The sequence below is a fragment of a genome, unplaced genomic scaffold, assembly GCF_019419815.1.
Source record: "Pyrus x bretschneideri cultivar Hongxiangsu unplaced genomic scaffold, Pyrus_bretschneideri_v1 Contig11, whole genome shotgun sequence".
NCBI classification, from domain to species: domain Eukaryota; kingdom Viridiplantae; phylum Streptophyta; class Magnoliopsida; order Rosales; family Rosaceae; genus Pyrus; species Pyrus x bretschneideri.
Genome location: NW_025999402.1, coordinates 2,309,885 through 2,336,126, shown reverse-complemented (window position 1 = coordinate 2,336,126; position 26,242 = coordinate 2,309,885). Strand labels below are relative to the sequence as shown.

At 36.9% G+C, this 26,242-nt stretch overlaps 2 protein-coding genes across 2 annotated transcripts; one reads left to right on the top strand and one right to left on the bottom strand.

Moving 5' to 3' along the window:
- Positions 1-17,918: 17,918 nt before the first annotated feature.
- Positions 17,919-20,307, top strand: LOC103967348 (universal stress protein PHOS32). Its single transcript, XM_009380606.3, has 4 exons — positions 17,919-18,233; positions 19,277-19,386; positions 19,467-19,585; positions 20,053-20,307. The coding sequence occupies exons 1-4, from the start codon at positions 18,059-18,061 to the stop codon at positions 20,141-20,143; spliced, it is 495 nt and encodes a 164-aa protein (XP_009378881.1). The 5' UTR covers positions 17,919-18,058; the 3' UTR covers positions 20,144-20,307.
- A 3,929-nt stretch (positions 20,308-24,236) lies between these two features.
- Positions 24,237-26,010, bottom strand: LOC103967342 (probable glutathione S-transferase). Its single transcript, XM_009380604.3, has 3 exons — positions 25,624-26,010; positions 24,353-24,761; positions 24,237-24,292 (listed from the first exon to the last, which is right to left on the bottom strand). Exons 1-2 carry the CDS (start codon positions 25,936-25,938, stop codon positions 24,411-24,413), a joined length of 666 nt encoding a protein of 221 aa, XP_009378879.2. The 5' UTR covers positions 25,939-26,010; the 3' UTR covers positions 24,237-24,292; positions 24,353-24,410.
- Between the last annotated feature and the right edge of the window lie 232 nt (positions 26,011-26,242).

Below are 26,242 nucleotides of genomic sequence, written 5' to 3'. Positions count from 1 at the left end.
TGATCAATATATATGATGTCATTTTCACTCTTCGCTTAATTTGACTGGTAATATTATGCAAGCCCTAATTAATTAGTAAGGGACCAACTTGGAAGTGATGAAAAAAGTAGTAATTCAAGTTTAATTCTCAATCAGTTTCAAATTAACTAGCACTTCTCCATTTGTCTTGATTTAATCCTTGCACGAGTTATGAAGTCCCTTTGTGTGACATGAAGTTTTCAATTTTGACTTCTTTCTTTTATAGAGTGTACCGGTTAAAACGTTATAGTCGAACATGCATGCTAGCTACTGATCACACTGATATTATTTTAACTTAAACATGTGCACAAATTGAGGTGTTGAGCTATATTGTTTCCGTACAACTAAAAGTGAAATAATTGAATATAAGTTGTAAATTATTCTGTCAAGTTTTTATCTTTCACAATATCAACTTTGGGGTTGTTTGAGGATGATCTTATAGAAAAAGTAATACATTATGCATATAGTACATTTGCTTTTGTTAAGCCTCACAAGGTGATTAAATTACAGCATGAATTAACCTAGTTAACCCAGTCGGCTTTATCTAATCTTATATTACCTGGCACATGCGTCGCCGTTGTACAATTTGACTACTGAGCCTCAAGGCCAAAGCTCAATTTCTAAAGCATGTGCTTCAACTGTGTTTGCAATTGGTCGGCGCATGCATGGCCGATGTAACCCTAGCTTAAACGTAATAGCTTTTCCTATTTCCATGACTGAATCAAGCCCGCCTTTTGTCTACAAGGCATGCCCGTGCGTGATAAATATTGTCATGCTAGGGCGTACGTGTGATATTATAAAAATAGTATCTTGCGGGAATACACTTGGGTTCTCATTTCGTAATTCTTTTCAAGGATTTGAATTGCTTGTATTTCAATTCATTGTTCATAGATCATTTTTTTTTTCAACAAATTAAACGATTCCAAAGTTATTAAGACAATCATTTGTAATGTAGAAAATAGACAATTGCGGTTTTCCAAATAAACACTAAATAACTATCATTTAATTCAATGGTTATATGATTTTAGATTCGAGTGGTTTTTGGTAGAAATTAATTATCTTTGAGGAAAAAACTCAAAAATATACAGTTGGATAGCTAAAATATATAATTACGATGTAAGTTCTGAAAAATGTATGGAAAAAAAAAAATGTGTGCCTTCGATCTGAACATATATATAGTAAGCACTACTTCATCGTCCATTTTATAAGAACATAGATATGAAAGAGACCAAAATCCCCCCTTATACTTTCGATTAATTTAGCTGTTTCCTAGTGAAGATGCTTTCTAGTACAAAACATTACTAGCAGATGTTTGCTCCTCATGTGTGGCCGGTGATGCCCACTCAGATGTGTCCATAGGGTCAATTGGTGTGCCACTGCAACTTGCAACCAAACATGTCTCTATGTTGTCTCACATTTTGTAGTGTACATAAATATATTTAGTCTTATCTTCTAGTGCCAAGAATCTACAGTACCTTGCCCATCATGTTCTCTAGCTTCTGTTGTTCCTCGAGTTTTGTATTGTGTTATGCATATATATATGTGTGAGGTTAATAGTTCAGCTTATAGTGAGATTTTTTCATATAGAGATCGATCTTCATTGGGATCTTACCATGTAATTCAATGATCAAAATCTTTTATTCTTTTGGGATGTTCTTCAAGGATCAATTTGTATTTATTTTTGCGGAATTGATCTTTGTAGAGAAAAATTAACTAATTATGTAGAGAAAAATTAACTAATTATAAACGATTATGATTATTAATTAGAACACATTACTGATTATATGATATTTTCACTTTATTTTTTTGCATATATATATGCTTATTACTAGTGAAAGTGAATTACACTAGCGTCCCTATAGTTCACTTGAACTTTCACTTTAATCATTTAGTTATTTGTTATTGCATTCTCATCCTCATAGTATTGTTTTGTTTTCACTTTAGCCCAATCCATCAATTATAACTTGATATTTCGTCATCTTTGTGCCCACCGTCTCATAAGAAAAAAAATCAAGTTGGAAAGCAATTTTGCCTTATCGGTGGATCAAATCCTACTGAAATGAAACTACACGGACGTAGATGTAACAAAAATTTAAAATTACGTGGCTGAAAGTAATTAAAATCAAAATAAATTATAGAGACATTTGGTGACGGATCGGTAACACCACTTTTTTTTCACAACTTTTGACATACATTTTTGTAGAGCCCACTCCATAACGTATTTTGACGAACCCAACCCGTCTATCTTTCAGGACATCATTCGTAGATCATTCTTGTAAAAAATTAGACAATCTAAAATTATTAAGACATTTATTTGTAGTAGAGAAAATAGACAAATACGATTCTACAAAGACACCCCAAACCCTTTTAATTCGAAGGTCATATGGTTTCATACTTGAGTGATTTTTGGTAGATATGATCTTTGAGAGAAGTCCTAAAAGATAAATAATTTGGATCATTGAAATGCAATATGAAGTAGGCCATCCATAAAAACGTGCGTCAAATTTTTTATAAAAATGTGATGCCACGCATCCATTATATATACAACACACGAGAGTTCATGGAATCTTTTTATGATAATTCACATTATATTATGTTGTGGAGTGCTATATATAATTGATTTTTTTGAGCTTACTATTTGTTAACATGGAAGGCAATGAGTTTGAGCAATATATATGCATGTTATGTCATAGATTGAGATCGAATCCATGAGTAGATTCCATGTGGTTTGCCATCTGTGGATATCTTACTACTGGATTATAATCTTGAGGATGAAAGGACGGTGTGAATGTGTTACTCCAATTATACATAATTGAGTAATGCCTAAGTTTGCTATGCATTATACCATCTTAATTATTTGCTTTTTCCACTTTTATCAATTTCTTTTTTTGCCTTTATCTTTTTTTCTTGTTACTTTTTTTTTTTTTTTTTATATATATTTTCTTTGTTACTTTTTCGAAGTGGCCATGTAAAGGTCGGTCATCTTCTATATACCCGGATTTGTGCTTTTACTTGCCTTGTTTCCCAAGTTTTCTATTTCTTTTTTGTTCTCCATGATTTGATTAATTTTTTAAATAAGAAGATCATTTGTAATCAAACCAACAAAGCAGCAACAATAGCTACATGACATGAGTTAGCCAATATGAATCGTCTTCCATTTTAAACTTAAAATTCTTACTATAGAGAAAATTTGACGAGCACATATATTATACGATGTAGCATAAATTAGCACACAAACTACTCAAAAAATGAACATAAGATTAATTTTCTTATTCATGAGATTGTTTAGTGTACTAAAAATACGGAATTGTGTACTACATGTCTATACAAATAGTGAGATATTTGTATTTAACAACTTGATAAATAAAAACTTCCTCATACTTATATAATGACTCGTAATATACTATCTGTGTTTTGAGTCCAATAAAAAATTTATCCTTATTAAAACTTCACCTAACATATTTAATCACTTGAAAGTTAGTGATCGAACACAATCCCGAGTCACAAGCAAGTAGGAGACTAAAGCTAATAGCATAAAGTTGAATTCTTAATTCGATAAACTTATCGTCAAATTGCTTTACTTATGACAATTATTATTGCAAGAGAAGATAATTGGGCTGCAAAAAGGATATGGTAATACTACTTGATAGAAACCTAGAAGAACAAAATGATCATCAAATTAAGACAACTTGAAAAGTCTGGATTAAGCGTAAAGCATGTCGCTTATTTAATTAACCAAAATTCCTTTTTCTTTTTCCCTTTGTTTTTTTCATCCTGATCCCATCATACTTTGCAAAGACTTATTTCTAAGCTATCTCTTTTTATTTTTTTTATTTTTATTTTTTTATATATATTTAGTTTATCATGCTTGGGAGTTGGGAGTAACATGGGGTGGAAGAAAATAGCAGACGTTGACAGTGGCACCTGTGGAAGTCTAGCTGTGCAAGTGTTTAAGATTTAATTAAGCATGTATTTACAAAAGTGATTAATGTGAAGACGGTTGTTTAGTGAGGTTGTTACATAGTGTCGCGTAATGTTATTAGTTCATTCATTCATGTTTTGACGCGTGAATATATATTTATTAATAGTGTACACTTTTATGCCTATGACATATCAAATCATGTTATTTATAAAGAAAATTGATGTTTCACCATGAGATTAGAAGTAACCCAATTCAATATAAGTCCTTGCAAGATTTTTCAATTTTTTTATTGTGGTACATTTGTTCACATCTTCACTTGACCGCTCATAGGTGACGGCACTCAAACCAAACATTTGAACAATGTATATCAGTCAACATGAAGCATGTGAGATCAATAGGCTTCACACACGTGAGTTAACTAATCTGATACATAAAGAAAGTTGAAATATAATCTATACTTAATTAAAAATAAAAGAAATGTCCCAACTTATTATAAATTCTTGCAAAATTTCTCAATTTTCTGACCCATGGCATTTTGTATTCTCACAATCCACAAATCTCATGATATAACACGAGATTAATTAAACTATGTGAAGTGTCATGTCATTCTAAAAGATTTTCTCACGAGTGTGGAATGTAGTCTTTGATAAACATGGAGGCTGAGAGAGAGAGGGAGAGAGAGTATCGAGGAACATGTCACCTTGATTAGCGGGTGAAAGTATGGATTTGGTGTCTTAATCTTGTCGTTTGCCTTTTTAATGGTGCGAGTAGTGTCTTCACTGTCATGGAAGAAGAGTTTTGGGAGATTCTTTTTAGGAGAAGTTTGACCATCTGTCTGTTCCCATGCAGTGGAAGTTTGACCAGCCCATAAAACACCTAGTGAGGATCCTATTGAATTTTCTTTGTGAGAATTTCTAAAAATTTCAAATCACGTTTGTTCATTATACATCGTGCATTAGAAATTATTGTAAATTTTTTATTTAAAATTAAATATAAACAATACCGGATGAAAATTAAACACACAATATATAATAAACATATGTAATTGGAAAATTTTCGAAATTCTTACAAAGAGAATCCGACGATAATCCTCACTCCAAAACACCATTCCCAGATCTGCTACTGCTGCATGCATGCCAATACATATTGCCATTGTCTCTAGCGGCTGCTGTTTAGTGGAAACCATCCCACGCAACTCACAATAGCACAATAATCTCGACCTTAATCTGCGGACAAAAGGTAAAAGGCTAGTGCTATTAAGCATCGTTTTTTAGTGGTGTTATCTGCACATTTATTTTTCCTCTCATGCATGTTTTATTGATTTCTGTTTTTTGATCAACTTTATTTTATTCGATCAAACAATCGAAAATTGAGAAACGTATGTAAGAGGTAAAAAAAGTTGTGTGAATAGTATCACCTATCATTTTTTATATTATACATAATGTTAACTTTCGACCGTCAGATCAAATGCATTAAAGAAAATCAAGTGAAAGAAACTAATCAAGGCTGTATAAAAATGGACAAAGATGTTTGGATAGCACTGTTCTAATAAAATCATCAGTCAACAGTGGGCTACTTGCCCAATGTTTGTTGCCAAACCATATATAATAATAGTACTATTCCTTTATCAGAAATTATTGTTAATAACACTTGCTAAAAGCTGCGGCTATGAACAGTTGGACACTCCACCTTCCGTCTGTCCAAGCAGTCGATTAATTTCTTTCCTGCTGTATTTTTTCTTTTTCAATAGTTATTTGCATTCTACTATTTTTCTACTTATTTTTTTATGAGTCATTTTACTTTCGGTTTTTAATCAACTTAATTGTTAGATTGAAACTTGTTTGTTTAAATATTTTGATTGAGGTTCTTAGCCTCATTTAAGATATATAACTCATACATTTATGTTTTTAATGTCCCACAAATTATAAAATTTAAACAAATTCAAATAATATTTCTAAAATATAATAAATACTTAAAAATCAATTTTAGAGTAACATTGTTCTTCAAAAAAATTATAGCAAAAAAAAAATATACGCACGTAATTATTAACATATTTTAAAAAATAACTATTGATATATTTTAAAACATAAAATATAAATACATATAATTAGCATGGGTACATTTTGCAAAATTAAAAATGGGTACAAATAAATTAAAAAATATCAGGTACAAATACAAATAAAAGTTTAAAAAATATGGGCATGAAAAAGAATTAATATATGGGTACAAATTAAAACTAAAAAAGAAAATTGGTACAAATTTAAAAAAGTGTTGCAAATTAAAAATGGGTACAAACTAAAAATAAAAATATATGACAAAAAATTTAGATAATTAATGACATTTATTAAAATCTAAGGACATTGATAAAAAATTGAAAAGAAATAAGGTTTTAATCAATGGAGTATGAAAAATAAGAATGAGAATCCTATTTTTCTATTTTTTTTAATTATATAAAGAAATGTGTAAATTAATCAAAATATAAGTTTCACTTTTAGTTAAAATGGTCATTGAGATTTACATAACTACTCAATTTGGTACTTGAAATTTGAAATTGATAGAAGTGGTCCATGAGTTTGTCCACCATTAATCATTTTGGTTTTTTCGGATTTTTTTTTTGTTAAATAAGGACCAAAATGAATAAAAAATACCTTCAATTTAATAAACAATGGGTCAAAATTATTTGACAAAAAATGAGGATCATTTTGTCATTTTAGAACACTTTATCTTGATATTAGCTTGGGCTTTTGGAGTAATGTTAGGAATATTTAATTTGTAGACTAAATTTTATAAACTACATAACATGTAAGTTGATAACTGAATTATTACTTAAACGTTGATACACGTGCTCATTTATTATTAGTGACCCATCATTTAGTTTGCAAATTTAGTCTACAAATTTTGCATCCCTAACATTACTCAAGCTTCTGTAGTTCATACGACTACAAGCCTGAGAAATGCTAAAGAAATTATTTCAAAAGTAGAATTCTTTATGAACTTTATGTCATCTTAAGTTCTTAGTACAATTCCCGTAAAATTATGGAGATTTCCAGTTTAAGAGAGTCTTCTCATTTCTCTTGCAAACCTATATACCAGAAAATAGAGGTCCTATTCCTAGGTTCCTCGGTTCTGAACCCCGTTGTCTACTGTCTAGGCAGGCAGGTGGCTAGTGGCTAAGTGGACTTTCACAAAAGATGTATGTTTTCAGAATCCCATCCATTAATATGCAGGCCTAAAAACTCACACTTCTGGCCTTGTACTGTCTTGTACTGTTACTGCCTGCTCAATAGGCCTGAGTGAGTCACGAGAGGCTTTGAAACAGAATACAGCCCAAAACTTTACTAAAATTGCTTTTATTATTACTTGTGTTTTGGCCAAATTCCAAAAGTTAGTGCGTTTTCCTTTCTTCGACAGTAACCCAAAACAAAAACTCAGTACGAACAGTTTTAAACAAGGATCTACATAGAAGGCAAAATGTCTTTAATGTATGAGACTTGAAACTCGTATTTGGATTTTGAGGCAAAGCGTGACTCGAATTTAAGTTTCAATATGAGATTTGGGTCCTTGATGGAGCTCATGGCTAAAAAAAAAAAAAAAAAGATTTGAGTTTTGACTCCAATTATTTTCAATGCACGTACTTGAATTGTCAAAACTCAAAATTTGAGTTTTGAGTTGTTTTCTCTTTCGTTGCAATGACTCAAATCTTAAAACTCATTTATTGGCATAAGAAAAGAAAATTAAAATACATAAATTCACCATCATTTTTGACCCAAATACCGTCTAAGTGCACTTCTAGCCCATTGAAATCCTCTAGGCCCCAAAATCCCCTTCCCTTCCCCCCCCCCCCACCAAAAAAAAACTTCCAGCCCACACCAATCCACTTCTAAAGGGAGCCAGATTGTTCCTTCAGGCCCGAATCGCCTAGCCCAAAGCCCGGGTGGTATGACATCACGCTGACATCAATCACGATTTAAACTATTAAAAATTAAAAAAAATAGAAAAATAGAAAAATCATTTAAAAAAATTATATATTTTTTTCTATAAATATCTAATCATCCTCTTTCACCTTTAATTAAAAAATTATATCTACAATTACTTAAAAAAATATTTTAATACAAATAGACTAAGAGCATCTCCAAAGGAGATGTCAAATTTTAAACATAAAATTTGAATTTGACAATCTATGTGGCATTTTGACATCTTTTAAAATTTTACTTTTCATCTAGTATGTCAAATTAAATATTATTTTATTACACTATTTTTTTTTTTTTTTTTTTTTTTTTTTGAAACCCAACGAAACGATTTTATAAAGGCCTACAAGAGGCAAGCAGCAGAACAAAGACAAGCAGTGATAAAGGAGATACCACAACGACCCCCCCACCCAGTAGAGGCGTCATCCCCATCACCACCACACCCAAGCTAATGAGGACAAGGAAGCCCATCATTGTTCAATACAAAGACCAACGAAGATGGAGGCCTATCGACCCAAACAACATCACACATCTCCGGAAAATCAAAGGATGCTAACTCATGCGCCACACAATTAGCTAATCTGGGCACCCAAGACCAACGGCAGTCAAGAAAATCCCTCTCCAACTGCTTAACCCGAGCCAACACGGGAAAGGCCTCCCAACTACCCACAGACAGCGAACTAGAGAGACATTTTATAGCTTCCAGGGAGTCAGATTCTAGGATGACATACCTGATTCCCAAAGCCGCACCTAACTGGCATCCATGCATCAGCGCAGTGGCCTCCGCAGCAGCCGCCGAAGGAGCCCTGATAGCGTACCTTGCGGCTGCCACCATCCTACTGTCTTCTCCTCGCGCAATCACTCCGGCAAAACCCAACTTTGAGGCCTTTGACCAGCTAGCATCCACGTTGATCTTCACAAAAGGGTTGTCCGGAGCACACCACCGCACGGCCTGGGTATCCCTTCTCCCAACGCCCACATTTCTACACCCTACCGCTGCCTTTGCACCAACAAAAAGCTCACCGCCACAGAGATTGCAGCCAACACTTTTGGAGGACAAACGGGCACCCCATTAAACACAAAGTCACATCAGGCCTTCCAAATACACCAACACGTAAACACAATGTAAGAACGCCTCCAACTCGTGTCCCCCGTGATGCCCATGGTAGGAGAGAAGACAGCCTGTATCCAATCCACCCAATCTGGGAGAGAAATCCGATCCACCTTATAACCCAACGGCCCTCCAAACCAAATGGGTTCCACCCAAGGACAGGAAAGGAACAAATGCTCCGTGGTCTCATCTTGGCAGCCACAAATAGGACAAATGGAGGTCTGAGAGGATCTCCGGCGAAAGAGAGCATCCCGAGTAGGAAGACAACCATGCACAGCAAGCCACACAAAGTGCCGCATCTTGGGAGGCACCTCCAACTTCCAGATACTTTTCCATAAATTCCCGGGGACCCTGCGAACAGAAGGCCGACGAGTATCTCTCAACTCTATTGATCTTTCTTACAACCACCTATACCCCGACTTGACCGAGTAACACCCGTTCTTATTAAACTCCCAGACAAGCCGATCTTTACGACTTAAATCCCCCAGAGGCATCTCCTCAATAGCCTTCAAATCCTCCCCCGAAATGATGGGCTGCAAAAAGCCAGTGTTCCACCGCCCCGACTCTGGGCAAATAAGTGCACTAACACGTAATCCCGGAGTAACCGTAACCGGACCAATCGGCTTCGGATGTTCAAGGGGCAAGGACGGAAACCATCTGTCCTGCCACACCCGAACCTCCTGACCCCCCAAAATCTGCCAATGAGAACCCTCCCTGATCAAGTCCCTGCCACATAGAAGGCTACTCCACGCCCATGATGCCCGCCCACCCTTCTTCGCGTCCCATAACGAGCAATGGGGGAAATACCGAGCCTTAATAACCTGAGCCCATAACGATTCAGGTTCATTAATTAATCTCCAGCACTGCTTAGCAAGCAGAGCATCATTAAATTCCTGAAAGTTTCTGAATCCTAAACCTCCCATCTCTTTAGGAATACCCAGAACCTCCTTTGAGACCCAATGAATCTTATGGGCTCCCTCCCTACAACCCCACCAAAAACCAGCCACCAACGCATCCAACTCATTGCAAACTACATTGGGGAATTTGAAGATACTCATAGGATACGCCGGAATAGCTTGGATAACAGCCTTAATTAAAACCTCTTTACCGGCACGGGATAGCGAGCTTTGTTTCCACCCTTGTAACTTTTCCATAACTCTTCCCTTCACATAAGCTAGCCCACGCTGCTTCGATCGACCCCAAATAGGTCCCCGGATTGTTTACCACAACCATGCCGAGAGACCTCCCCATCTGGTCAGCGATCCCCTTCGGCACATTTGCCCCAAAAAAGACACTAGACTTCATTAAGTTCACCTTCTGCCCAGAAGCAACACAGAATCTATCAATCATATGTCTCAGATTACGGCAGTTTTTCTGATCAGCACGCAGAAACAAGAGAGTATCATCAGCAAAGAAGAGGTGAGAAATCACAGGACTCGAGCCGCCCATCATAACACCCTCCAACCGACCCCGATCAACCGCACCTTGAATCATTTTGGACAACACCTCCCCCACAAGAATAAATAAGTATGGAGACAGAGGATCCCCCTGACGGATACCCCGTGAGGGAGCAAAAGGCGCCCCGGCCTGCCCATTTAGGAGCACCGCGAACTTTACAGACGATAAACACCCACTAACAATCGCTCTCCAACTACTACAGAACCCCATTCTTTCCATTACAGCATCCAAAAAATCCCATTCCACCCGGTCATAAGCCTTCTGCATATCCAGCTTAATGCCCATCTTAAATTTGTTCCTTGCTTTCCTCCCCTTCAGAAAATGAAACATCTCATGGGCGATACCAATGCTGTCCTGAATTTGTCTGCCCGCCACAAAAGCATTCTGAGTCGGAGAAATAATTGTTGGTAATAAAACCTTCAACCGGTTGGCGAGAATCTTAGAGAGAATTTTGTACGAGTAGTTGCACAAGCTGATAGGCCTAAATTGCGACACATATTCCGGATTTGGGACTTTGGGAATCAACACAATATGGGTCAGATTTAAATGCCCCGTACCCGCTGACTCCTGAAGCAAGTCCCTGACCAAAGCAAAAATATCTTCCCTCACAATCTCCCAGTACGTATGATAAAAAATCCCCTGGAAACCATCCGGGCCCGGAGCCTTTAATACTCCCATTTGCATAGCTGCCTCCTTCATTTCCTCCTCCGTCACAGGCGCTATTAATGCCGCATTCATCTCGCTAGAGACCGAGGGAGTCAAGCAATCCAACAGGTCTTCCCAATCACGCTCCCCGGCCGAGCAGAAAATAGAGGTGAAGTGATTTTCCACCAATTGGCGGACTTGAGATGGGCGATCTACCCAACTTCCATTCTCATTCCTTAGCTTCACAACCTTATTTCTCCGACGCCTCTGGAGGGTAGAAGAATGAAAGAACTTAGTGTTGGCATCCCCCTCCCTCAGCCATTTAACTCTTGACCGCTGACACCAGTAGCTCTCCTCTTGAAGCCTTAACTCATCCACCAGCCGGGCCTTCTCCCTTATCTCGGCATAATTCGGTCCCCAATCACGCTGAAGAGTATCTAACTGGGAAAGAAGCTCCTGGATTTTATAGCTCCGCCCCTTGAATTTCGAATGGTTCCACCTACTTAGCCGAGCACGACATTCTTTAATTTTCCTCACCCATCTAATCACAGGACTACCATGCTGCCGACCTTCCCAACAACTTTTCACCAGATCCTTACACTCCTCCTCCGCCGCCCAATAAGCCTCAAACCTGAACATTTTCCTCCCTTTCGGCCCCTCAAGACTCGAGCTCAGGACAATAGGGCAATGATCCGAGGCAAAGTCCATTCCATGTACAACATTAGAATTCGGCCAGCATTCCTGCCACCTCTCGTTCGCAAGGACCCGGTCTAGGCGCTCCTCCACCCAATCCCCTCTTCTCAAACCTCTCCAAGTAAAGGCCGCCCCATGAAAGCCCAAGTCCAATAACTGAGATGAGGACATGAACTCTTCTAAGAACCTTGGCCTATTATACAACACCTCAACACCTCCAGACTTCTCATGGTCCCAAATATATTCATTAAAATCCCCGCCACAAATCCACGGGATATCCGTGGGGGTAAAGTGCTTACCCATCCAATCCCAGAACCCAGACTTCTCATTTCTATACGGGGTTCCGTACACCCCCGTAAACCGACACCAGTGGGTTTGCCCAACACCTTTCATAACAGCATCAATAATGTACTTTGACGAATATATAATTCTAACCTCCAGGTTGTCCTCCCACCACAGACTCAGACCTCCAGCTCTTCCAATTGGCGACACATCGAAACCATGTGAGTAGCCTAAGCGCTTCCTCACCCCACAAATTCTATGATCTTTCATCTTAGTCTCAGATAAAAAAATCATAAAGGGTCTCCTATTGCGAATTAGCCCACGAAGAGCCCTAACTGTCGTGTCCGACCCTAGCCCACGACAGTTCCAAAATATATAACTCATGGCTGGCCTGCGGCTGTTGAAGGCCAGCCGCCACCGCCCCGAACATTCATGCCCGCTTTCCTTGCCACCCTCCTCCCACTGGCAGTATCTGACCCCCCATCCGATACCTCATTTCTCTCCTGGTGCTCACTTATTCCTTCCTTATTTGCACCTGAAGTACTTACCGCACATTCCCCCATTAGACTCCCTTCTGTTGAGATTATGCTCCTCCGTCGTTCCGCCACCCTGCCTTGGCATTTCTCCTCCATATCCGTGCCTCTGGGTTTCTTCAGTGAGACTGGAGTTAAATATGGCTCCTGCGATTCCACACCCCTTTTGATCCCCCACATTGGATCTTCACCCTGAGTCGACAGAACTTCATTGACCTCCTGATTGATTCCCTACTGCCCTTCCCCCCTTGGTTTTGTGCGTTCCATACTAGAACTGGACGACGAATCCTCACCTTCCCCCCGCTTCCTTCGCCGCCACTTCTTCGGACCTGTGCTCTGAACCGTTGGTGTTCCCCCTGACTCAACAATTTGTGTACTTTCCTGTCCCTACACCATCGACTTCCGTAAGCATCCTTGATTCTGAATAACCGCATTGCCCGGTCTGCGTACCGCACCCGCTTGCCGGCGTTCTCCCCTTCCTACGCATTCCACTCGCTTAACTGCAGCCACATCCCTTATCGGAGGCGCCTTTAACCACTCTCCATACGCCACTGCCCCTTCCTCAATCACCTCAACAGAGCACTCAGTGTTGATATGCCTTATTCGGCCACACCGGTAGCAGAAATCCTGGAGCCGTTCATATCGAAATTCAACCCAGGTATCCCTGTTAGTATCCCTTCGAATCCAACATCCCTTGAATAACGGCTTCTCCGTATCCACAAGGATTTGAACCCGCAGAAATCCCCGAGCAAGGCCGGGATCCTCCATGGCTAAGAACTTTCCAGCCTCTTTGGTTAATCGATGGATGTTATTTACAGAGACTAGGCCCAAAGGAATTCCCCTGATTTGAACCCAAAATGGAACAGCATCCAGTTCCAGTTCCTCGAGAGTGAGCTCCAGCGGCCACTTCACTACAGAGAATACCTTTTTCATCACTGCCCATGGAACTTGCTCAATGATTTTGGTAGCTACACTTTCATCTTTGGCCGATATAACAAATACATTCTCCCTTACCCATTTTATTTCAACCTCACCCAACTCTTGCCAAGCTGCTCTGAGAATATTCCTGACTCCCTATTTATTTACTGGTTTCTGCGTGAGAACTTTCCCAACCAATTTGATTCCCTGCTCCATAGACGATAACTCCAGCGTCTGATTCAGTTGAACTACTAGCTCCTCCACCCCCCTATTCGCCATTTGGTTGGAAGCCAGCTTTCTAACTCGCCCAGCCTGAATCGCAGAGTTCCTTTTAATTTCTACGCACTTCCTCAGAAAGCATAACAATCCCACTCGGTTTGCCTTCTGAGCCCTTTTGTCAACTCGGCCAAGTATGCAACACAACATTAATATCCTCATACCTGTTAACAGTCGCCCATAATGAAATCTGTTATACCAGACTAATTGGGAGAGGCCACCTAACTGCACAGCTGCGAGGAGCCAGTCGATATCACATTTAAGACCCCTTCGACCCCTTGGCAGTTTCCCCATTACTCCCCACCCACCCCTCACTCCTCCCAGACTTCACTTGCCTCCCCCAACCTTATTAAATGAAATTAATGCCCCCTGCCAGAAACTCACCGACACCCCCACAAATTTGAACCTTCACCCTACCCCTTCTCCCCCAACCCCTGTCCACACAGACCCCAATTAGACGAAATTAGCATCCCCACCAAGTCAGCACTACTGTCCCGACAATCCTTACCGAAATCCAAATCAAATCTGCACCATCTTTGAGAAAACCCAAATTCAACCTTCACCCTAACCCTAACCACACAAACCCAAATTGGATGGAAAAATCACCCCCCACCAGGACAGCACAACAACCCCACCAACCCTCAACGAAACGCAACCTGATTAGACAAATACCCACCCCCTTTCCGTCGCCCTAACTCTATCCTCACAACCCAACAACTCGCCCCTCTCACAAAACCCCACCAACCGACATAAATAAGAGCACGAGAGCAGAAATCAAGACAAACACAGATCTCGCAGACAAGACAAACCTGTAAATCCCATGCACGAAGGCGGATCTCACAAAGGAGCAAGTACTCTCACCCACGGAGAGAAAAGAAAAGCTATCTGTTTTTCTTTTTATTTTATTAAACTATTATTTTCTGGGTTTGGAATGAAGACTTCAGAGTCCCAACCCACCCCCACTCCTACGCGCAGAGAAAGAGAGAGAGCTCCAATTTCCTTCCAGAGACAAACAAAAGAGGTAAGCAGGCACGCACCTAATTCTCACCCTCTGTTTTCAATTACGTATTCTTTGAATTTCCATCCAATTTTAAGTTTTAACCAAATATCAAATTCTTTTCCATTCATCGTGACGATATCTGGTCCGATCGATTCCCCTTTTTCATAAATACTTGCTTGGTTGCTGAGAAAAGCTTAAGAAAAGTCATCAAACCAAAAAAGAAAAAGAGCTTAAGAAACTAAATTATGGATTGTTGACTTTATATAGGGTTTTTGGAAATTAAAGATAAACGGTTTCAATGTAACATCCCACATCGTTCAGAGGAGTGATCTTTATATGTATATTCTCATCCCTACCTAGCACGAAATTTTTTGGGAGCTCACTGGCTTCGGATTCCATCGGAGTTTCAAAGTTAAGCGAGTAGCGCTCGAGAGCAATCCCATGATGGGTGATCCATCGGGAAGTTCTCGTGTGAGATCTCAGAAACAAAACCGTGAGGGCGTAGTCGGAGCTCAAAGCAGACAATATCATGCTACGGTGGTGAAGCGGGCCTGGGAAGTGATCCGTCCCGGACATGATATGACATTCAAGAATTTTTATTTGAGGTATCCTTCAAGTATCCTCCTTTAATTTTTCTATGTTCAGTTTGGTTGTCAAGAAAATTAAAGCACTGCCGCCTCTTTCTTCATCTTGCCTTTCTTCGACTCCTCGACGAAGAGCTCCACCAGCTTCCTGCCGTCCGGCTTGATCAACCTGTTTGAAATTCGGAGCCTTTGGCGGGTCCTGGGCTTGGACCCAAGATGGGTTGAGAGCTTGAGGACGGGGGCGAAATAGGTAGATAACGGCTTAGGGAAAGAGTGAGAGGGTTAGGGGGTGTTGACGAAAAGGGTGGACACCATTGAAGGAGGTGAGAGGGAAAGTTGCTGATCTGATAAAAAAATTAATAAAAAAATGTTTGATGCTGTTGTCAAATTTGACAGCAAAGGGTAGAGTTGTCATTCCATATCATACCATATCAGATTTAGCTTCGTTTTTAAAAAATATTGCTGTTTTTCTTTTTTTTTTACTATTATTGCTGATTAAGATATTCTAACATTTTCTTTAAAAATGCTCTAAACTATTCAGTTTAAGCATTGATAGCCTAGAGCTTTTAGACGTGGAATTACTTTAACGTGTGATTTGTTCAGGTCAAATTAGATTTGATAGATCGAGGTGACCTTGACTTGTCAATTGTGGTGCTGAATTTTCTGCACGCGTACACGACCTTAAAATCTGGATTTATCCCTTTCAAACAATAAAACAAATAAAAAATCTCTTCAACGTTTTAATCGTCAAGTTTTTATAATAGGGATTAGCGGTTCACAATTAATCATGTTGTTGAAACTTAGCAGCCTACACAGCTAAACATGTCTTGACTTTTATCACTAATCTCAACATTTTATAACGAGATGACTTGTTTGAAAATATTTTTAAAATAATTAAAAACGTTAAATGTTTCTGAATTTTGCAAAAGTATCAATTATGTACGTCTTGTGTAAAGTATTTCAAATGTTTTTCTAGAACTCACTTTTATTTTTATTAATGATTGTTCTAAATATATATTTTAAAAACACTTTAAACCATTTTAAAATCAGTTTCTAACGAAGTTTTATACATATGGATGTGGACGTGGAAGATGCTTGTCTCATTTGCATTACATAATTGATTGATTTTTACTTTTTCTTGTTATGCTACGTAATTGAATTAGAACTCCAGTGTAGATTTTGGCTACAAATTAACGATGAGATATGATCATATCCATATCTTTGTACGAGTCATATGACAATTACAAAGGAAAGTGCAAAGCCGCTTCCTTCATCCAAATATGGGAAAAAAGCAATAATTTACGTGACTCGAAGATATATATAACTTCAATAGCGTCATATAATTAAAAAATAAACCCCCGTTTGAGATACGCTTGCAATATAGTGAAGGAGGCCTTTTAAGGGAAAATATTTTAATTTTTATAAAATTAGGGATTAGTTGTGAGCCCATATCACATCAAATTTTAATGATAAAAATAGTCTATTTTTTAAATTGCACCTCATAGATCATTTTTGAAAAATATTAACCAAATCAGAAATATTTGAAGCATCTAATTGAGTTCAAAAAAACTGATAAAGACTTTGTTATAAGAAAACATTGAAATTTCATGGCAATAATTAAATAGGCAAATGATTTCGGATTGAATTAAATTTTTGCAAAAATAATCTATGAATCGAGACTTACAAAATAAATTGTTTAGATCATTGAGGTTTGATGTGTAGTGAATCCCATGACTAAATTCCTTTTTTTTTTTTTTTGGAAACTTGACTAAATTCCATTTTGAATAAAATGGAAATCCCTTATGATGTAGTGAATTGGTAGTAAAAAACTCTCTCCCATACAAACAAACTTTATAGAATCATTAAACAAACAAATAGTCCAATGGTAAAAGGCGAATTACGAGACTTCCTTAAAACTAAAAACTGGAGGTCTCGGGTTTGAAATCCTATGCTGGTGTGGAAGCCAGACTTGTGGCCAGAGGAAGGTTGAATTGGCTCTGTGAGTCTTTCCGACTCTTCGGAAGGGGTGGATAATCGTAGTTTGTCTGTCACCAGTTGTCCTTCTTTTCTAAAAAAGAAAAAAATTAAACAAACAAAACTTTATTCAATCCATTAATTATAAAAAATAAAAGTAGAGTAAAATTACAAGAGGTAAAAATAAGAACACAAAAACCACTCCACAACTTTGAATAGTTTAAGGTTTTAAGCAACGCAGTTGACTCATTAAACTAACACATATCCAACATCCATAAACTTACATACACGCAATGCCAATCCCAAACATAATAATGGATTCACATTCATCGTGTCGTCATGCTTCTATCACGTGACCATAGCATGGAATCCCATGCGACGATCGAACGGTCTTTAGTCGTACAAAAGCCGGACCCACCACTAAGGCCCTGGCCCAACGTGGACGGTCAGGATGAAACGAAACAAATCGCAGCCAACACTAAAACGCACAACCCAGTGCCATTGGCTACAAGCCTACAGCGCGTCATCATTCCGTTTCCTTTATATTCTGCTTACAATACAAGCTTCGAACCCATCTTTTTTAAGGGAAATTCTCACGCAACGTTGTGTTTCCTTGTCGGATTTGTAAGCCTAGAGTTGCAGAAGATCGAGAGAGAGAGAGAGAGAGAGAGAGAGAATGGGAAAGGATAGGAAGATTGGAGTGGCGATGGACTTCTCGAAGAGCAGCAAGAACGCTTTGGAATGGGCGATTGCGAACTTGGCTGACAAAGGTGACACCCTTTACATCATCCACATCAAACCCAACTCCCTCGGCGAGTCCCGCTCCCAGCTCTGGGCCCAATCCGGTTCTCGTAAGTATATATCTTTATAAAGAGTTAGGACAGTTCGATCGTTTCCTTGCAGTTGAGTTCAATATCTAGATCGGAGTAATTTAGTCCGGCTACGGAACGAACGTGTATTTTAATAGAAAATTAGATTTTAATCTTTAAATAAGATGAAGTTTAGAAAAATAACTTATAGAAGATTAAAAATTAATTTTAGTCCTTAAACTTTATTTAATGGCAGCATATCTATTCAATATTTTTTTTTAATTTTATGAATTTAAATTTTATGAAAGTATTATAAATTTTAATTCTCAGGTAAGCATCTTATGTAAGAAAATATTTTTGTAGAGATTTTTTGGTACATTTATGTTTTTGCATATTTTCTTATTTGTCACTAATTCATTACAATATATTTAGGTACGAACATTTCAGTACACTGAGTTAATATAATATGTTTAGGTACCGACATTTCAATACATTAGTTTAGTATCATTTAGTTAGGTACGGAATTTTTGCTACTTATATTTTTACATATTTTCTTGTATGTCACTAATTTACTACAATATATTTAGTTACTGGCATTTTGTTACACTAATTTAATAAAATATATTATTATACAGACGTTTAGGTACATTAATTGGAGAAAGTTAAATAAAATTAAGGAATTAAAATATGTATGATAATAAATTTAAAATTTAATGTAATAACATTAAATAAGTTATCTATTAAATAGAAAAACAAAAATATAATATGAATTTGAATTAGGTACACATTAAGGGGATTAAAATCAATATTCAATCTAACACCAGATTTTTATTAAATTTTAATCTTCTTGAAGGATTAAAGTTCAAAAACCTCTTCTAAATATGTTATTTGAGAAAGGAGTTGATATTATTATCTCTAACAAAGCGTAGTTGACGTGTTATTGATTCAGTATCCATGCGTTTTGGGTTCTCAGTGTTGCATGGAGAATTTATGACTAATACTTTTATTTATTTATAGGTAAAGCTTGAAGCTTTTAAATCAAATTGGTTATGTTTCTGATCTGGGATTTTTTTTTATTTTTGCAGCTCTGATTCCATTGTCAGAGTTTAGGGAGCCACAGATTATGAAGAATTACGGTGTCCAAACTGATATGGAAGTTCTTGACACACTCGACACTGCTTCCAGGCAGAAAGAGGTTTGCTTTAATTAATGGGATAATCTTGATCTGGGTTTTGATTTTGCTTTTGTTTGATTTTTGACGGGATTAATTTACAGGTGGATGTTGTGACAAAATTGTATTGGGGAGATGCAAGGGAGAAGCTTCTTCAAGCAGTTGAAGATCTGAAGCTGGACTCTTTGGTCATGGGAAGCAGAGGGCTTAGCACCATCAAAAGGTATGGGTGCAATTTTCTTAGATTTCTTTCTTTTCAATAATCAATTTAAAAAAATTGAAGCATTGGTCTCCAAATTTTAATCGATTTGAAACTTCGGTAATTGAACTAAATATTCGTGAAAATTGGTATTTGAATTAACTCTGTTTAAACTCCCATGCATAATAGGGAAATAAGTTAAAAAAAGGAAGTTTTAACGAAAAACTCACAGTACTGTTTACTTTAATGAAAAATCACATTTTTACACTAAAAAGTCAATCCTGATACTATTTACTTTACCTTTTATTTTGTCGTTATCATTAAAACTCAAAGTTTTCAAATTCTTTTCATTAGTTTTCCTTTTAAAAAAAAAGTGCTCACGAATTTTCAGTCTACTAATGCTCCAATTTTCTCTTTTAATTTTTTAATAAGGTTGTCGTAATTAATTTGGATTATATGTTTAATCCATTTGTTTTGTGGAAATTAAACAGGATCGTACTGGGGAGTGTGAGCAACTTTGTGCTCACGAATGCTGCAATCCCTGTGACCATCGTCAAGGACCTGAGCATGCAACAACATTAAAACTGTATGATCGATAATTAATTAGAAATTTGGAGCTGGTTTTATAATAATCTGTATTATCGATAAATAATTAGAAGCTTGGATCGGTTTTTATAATAATCTGCCATTATTTTCGACATTGGCATTGCTTTGTTGAAGATGAATGCATTTGGTTTTGTGTATTAGTTTGTTATTGAAATCATAGCCATCTAAATTGACCGCAAAACAAGGTTCAACGAACATCTCTGTCTCATTGTCTTTGCCCGCGTTTATGGATTTAATTACATTTCATATTAAAAATAATTACCCCAAATAATATTTTTGCTAGTATAACCCTTTTTCAATACCTAAAGTGTCTCCAACAAAGTTTGACAAAAAATCCTTAGAAAGTAAAGCATTTGGATTTTTTTTCAATAAATAAATTTGTTGCGTTTTTATTTGGGTAACAAAATTTGTTGTGCTTTAAATAGAGCTATGATAAAAGTGCTTACTACAAAAGATGCATCATCAGTAATAATTAGCATGTTTGTCAACGTTTAAATATAATTCATCATCAACTTTCATATTATTTAGTTTGTGTCTACAAATTTAATTTTTCTAGTATTACCTTATCACAAAATGTAGCTTGCGCTTCATCCACCGCCTTCTCATGGTCCTCCTTGTCCCAAAAAGCTTTGTATATTCCTGGCACATACTAAACCATTTGGATTTTTTTCAATAAATAAATTTGTTGCGTTTTTATTTGGGTAAAATTTTACTATTATTAAATTAAATATTTTGTTTCTTCAATAACATGTTAAAATCACGTTTAGCGTATGTGTATTATTGAAAAAAGTGTGAAAATAACGTGGACTAACTAGAACAATATGTACGTACATGTATGTTGTACGTTAGAGTTCTAAAAATGTGTAGTTTAATGAATTATTAAATCGGGTAGTGAATATAGAAGTATTTTTGAAAAATTTGTGTATGATATCTTCAATCTCTAATCTCTAATCTCTAATCTCTAATATTAGAAAGCTAGAATGAGAGTTTTGTGTCTCAAAGCTTCACCAAAAATAATTGGACTATAAAGCCCCTCAAACAAAAAAAATCCACAACTAGCTGAAAATAATAGAAACAAACTAGTAGGGATACTTTTGTCAAAAATAAAAAAGAAAAATATGTTAAACAAAAAGAGAACTAAAAATTAGAAGAAAAAAAAAGAAAAAGAAAAGAGAAGATAAACGTGGGGAATAGATTGGAAACTGCTATGCATCTAACCGGGAACCGTTTTGCGAAGGGAGAGATAAACGTGAACGTGCAGTGGTGTTCAGGAGGAAAAGAAAGCAAAAAGAAGCAGTTCGCGGGACGAGAGATATATAGAAGGAAGGACACAAAACAAGAACTTGAAGAAAAAAAATGAAACAGTTTTGCAGGAGGAGAAGATGATGCAAAAGACATTGCTCGCTCACAATTTGAAGCGAATTACAGGTTTGCTCTTCACTAATTCCATGCAGTTGTTGGATAATTCGAGTTCAATATGTTGGATTGTGCAATTTTCCCTTGCACATGTATTACTCATTCCTTATTTCTCCACGTTTCAGCGCTGACAAACAATTCTTCCATGTCTCTGCGCTCACAAACAAAGCCGGGCGGTTAGACGGAAAAAGAAACCCCCATTCTTCTCTCAAAATGGGTACAAACTTTAAGGTTCGTTGCCTTAGAAACTCGAGAAGAGTAGAGGAATTTCCAACACAAGAAGGAAGTGAGCAGTTGGGCTTTTCACATTTTTTGCTTCTCCCAACTAGAGCAATTCACTTTTGATATTAGTGGCTGCTTTCAATCACCACACTATTTTCATTGTATCTAGCACGTAGTTACGTTTTTTTTTCTCTTGCAAATTTATGAACAAGGATTGGGTATCTCTCTGGTGATTGTGTAGGTGAAGTCGGTTTCCTTTCTCCACTTTGTATTGATTTCATTTACGTTCATCTATGCCATATAATTGTTTTGGGAGTCTATATATCGACTGATTCTTATCGGATGTAACTTTCAATCTCGGATTCTCCATTTCCTCTGCATTCCTTCTCCATCCAGTGTTTGCTATTCACCAAATTCAATTTCATTTCTGTTTTTGATTATTTACTTCACAGTGAAAACTTGGTGCTTCTCCGGAGGAAGAACAACCAACATACCAGAATCGGGAGAAGAATTGAGCGACTAAATCAATGACAAAAGTTCGAAATTCTTAGTCAACATCGACTGATTCTTTCGCCATCCAACGTTTGTCTACCATTCATCAAATTCATTTTTCCTTCTCATGTTTCTCTCTGCTTTTGTTTCATTCTATCGGCAAGATTGTTGCTTTAGGCAAAAAGAATGTTAAAGTTGGATTTTTTATTTTGTTTTTTCTTGCAGTGATTTGATCATTGCAAGATTTAGGTTTTCTAAAAGTTGCTTTGCAGATGGCTTTATCTCCCTTAAAAGTCACTACAAGCGATCAGGAGGAATTGACATTCTAGACTATGTCAAAATTCAAGTCATTGATTATTTTTTTAAGAAAATTATGCATATAAGAAGTTCAAGTGCTGATTTTTTTTTAATTTTTTTACCTAAACTATGTTTTCCTCTTTTCCCATACAGGTTGCTCTGCTTGGGTTCAGTTTTAAGCTCATTGAAAATAGAGGCGGAAATTGATGCCAATGTCGTGATGTAAAAAAAGGATGCGTGTGCAAAAATGTTAGTGTGTATTATACGCAAATGTACTAACTATGTATTTTACATTTTTCCATCGGAGGTAAATATTATAGTTAATGTTGATTCAATTTATTTAAATAGTACGTAAATCATGTATTCTTGCTCTCTCATCCTCGTCCTGCTTGTCCTCATCCTGCTCCTCTCTGATTTGGTTTTGCAAATATGAAATTATTATTGGTTTTTTTATTTATATCGATTTTGTTGTTTTGGGTTCCAAGTCTCTGAAATTTTTGAATTTTTATCACAAAAATTGGGTGCGATTGTGTTATGTGATTGGGTGTGTTTTTTTAATTGATTGCTACCCATTTGCTTTCAATTTTTCTTGACAATTTGATGATCCTTAGAGATGGGAAATCCGTCCATTTCTCACTAGATGAACGAACAGGTTTGTAATTGTTTCCCTTTTGGGTTTGTGTATTGAGAATCATGTGAAAGGGTTTTGTTTTTTTGGTTTCTGGGTTTTTGAATTGGCGGCATATCATGGGTCTTTTGATCATAAAAGTTGTTGTCTTTGTTTGGTTTTTGGTGGCTATGTATATTTGCAGGGTCTGGATTTGTTTCTTAGGACCTCTATCAGCATGGGATTTTCAGTGCTTCCATTAAGCTACCTGCTGATTACACTTCTGGAGTTGTTGCATTTTATGCGAGGTCATTCTGTTTTTCTATCTAATTAAGGTTTTTAATTTGTTTCCCTCTTTGTTTGTTGTATTATTATATCTAAGGTTGTATGATTTTATTGTCAACAAAATAATATGACCCAGATTTTTACTTCTCAATTTTACAGTTTTGTAAAGATTCAATCTTTATGGTTAGCTGATGAATTTGATTTTTTTTTTTTTTGTTTTAAACTTGTGGCGTGGAACCTAGAAATGTTATGGATCTATCAATATCCCAAGTAAAAACTTGTTTTCTCAAACTTGCTGGTGTGAACAGGACTATTTTTATTATCAGGCCGTATTATCCGGCACTACACCAAACGCTTCACTAACCCAGTCCAACTTAGTCTAGTCTAAGCTAGTCTAGCTTGGTCCTTGAAGCTACTCTAGTTCGAGATAGTCCGGTACAACAAACGCACCCTAAGGACCTTGCAAGCGGTGGGTTGCATTAGCGAATTAAACATTCCTTGTCAATTCATTACACACACACACACACATATATATAGGAAGCCTTCAAGGGAAAGGATTCTCATTTTTCAAAATAAATAGGGACATACTTTTAACTATTAGATTTGACTTTAATAAAATTCTGTGGCCTGTAATTTAATCTCAGCCACAAAATTTCATTAAAGTCAGATATAATGGTTAAGATGATGTTAAAAAAAATGAGGATCCCTTCTCTTAAAGGGTGTGTGCGTGTATCTATTAAGAACCCGATCGAGCCACAAGTACAATCCTGATTTTATTCTTATAAAATATCATGAACCACGAAATCCTGTGTGTGTGTATCTATTAAGAGCCCGATCGAGCCACAAGTACAATCCTGATTTTATTCTTATAAAATATCATGAACCACGAAATGCCTCAGGAGACCATCTTATGATATGAACCATTTAGTTGGAAGTAGCGGTGGTGGTGCTCTGAAGGCGACGACGGAAGAAAGCAACTAGTTTATCTCTTGGAGGCAGACTTTCATGAAAAACACTGCAAAACTCATCACTCCAATCGTACAGATCGGGAAGCTTCTCTTTGGTCAACAGCTCCACTCCCACAACTTCTTGAATGGCTCCAAGCCAGTAGGCTATGAAGTTGGCAACAATGTCCACAAGTCCAACCGTCTCTCCCCCGAAGAATTTCTTATCTTTGAGCTCATTTTCCAGTATTTTCAGAAGCTCACAGGCTTCTTCCACAGCCTTCTCAGGTTCCTCACTGCCCCAGAGAGCTTTCCATGCTGCAGGCAAGCACTAAAGTAAACAAATACATTTAGAATTTAGCTTATTAGACACATATTTTTGTTTGCAAAATTTATTAGTGCGGTCAATAAGCTGCCACATGGCAAGCAAGAAAATAGAACTATATACACTCAACAGTAATGTTCACTTGTCAACTGAATGTTGTAAGACTCAAAAGAATCAACTTAATCACTGATGAAGCTTTTCTGACATAAAAATTTTGTGTAACTAGGCATATGTTTTCATGTTGTTAATCTAGACTACAATTTTTTTAGTGAAATCTCAGCAGTAGTACATATTTTATACAAGAACCAACTTAATTACAATTCATATTTTATAGCGTAAACATTGTATACTACCAACATATTATGTGAGGTCAGACATGTATTGTCAAGTTTAGTAATTTATAAAGTTTTACATTGGTAGTCACAAAAGAATTTCAAGCTAATATACCCAATGTAAAATCGTCATGCACATACTTATGGTGACAGACTGTTAATCTAAACTATACATTCATGCTATAATCAACTTTGTTAAAAATAACCTTGATCATCAATGATTTAGATGCACAATAAAGCAAGATAACTTTTCTTATATACCTAGATTTGGATCATCTCCAGATCCCCTCCCGGGAAATCCTGGAGATCAAGACACAAAGACCGTTCATTAAAGATTGTGCGGTCATAATTAAATGTTTTTTTACGCAAAACGATATTGTTTTACTTTTAAAAATATAAAAAACATTTAATTGTGGCCGCACGATTTTTGATGAACGGTTCTTGTGCCTTGATCTCCAAGATCCCCAGGGAAGGAATCCGGAGAAGATCCAAATCCATATACTTAATACGAAAAGATTAAAGTGAAACATTTTCACCTTTTCATCAATAAACCTAGCCCAGAAACGTGCCTGGGCTCTTTCATAAGGATCTGTAGGCAAAATGGGAAAACCTTCCTTCCAAGTCTCATCAATGTACTCAAGAATGACCTGGGACTCAGCTATTGGTCTGTCACTGTGCAGAAGCACAGGGATCTTCTGATGAATTGGGTTGGATTTCAGAAGCAAAGGGCTCTTGCTCTGCAGGTCCTCCTCAACGTATTCATATTTCACTCCTTTCAGCTTCAGAGCTATTTCCACCCTCCCACTAAATGCGCTTCCCCAAACTCCCAACAGCTTCACTTCTTCAGCCATGATATAAGCACTAACTAATCAAGTTTCACACTAACTAATCTCTCTCTTGTGTGGATATTACGACTGGTTTAATCTTCCTTCTGGGGTTTTATAGTGGTCGGAAAACAGTGTTTACTTGGCCGCTAAGACAACTCTACACTGGTCAATAGTCAATAGTAATTTAAAATTGTGACTTGGTTGAGGAAAGATCTAGAAAATGTGCTTTATTGACAATTTCTTCATTGAAACCATCCAAATGAGCTGATCTGCTGTACTGGTATTATATTCTTCTCCTTTAATTGGGCCATTGACTTGCTAGTTTTTA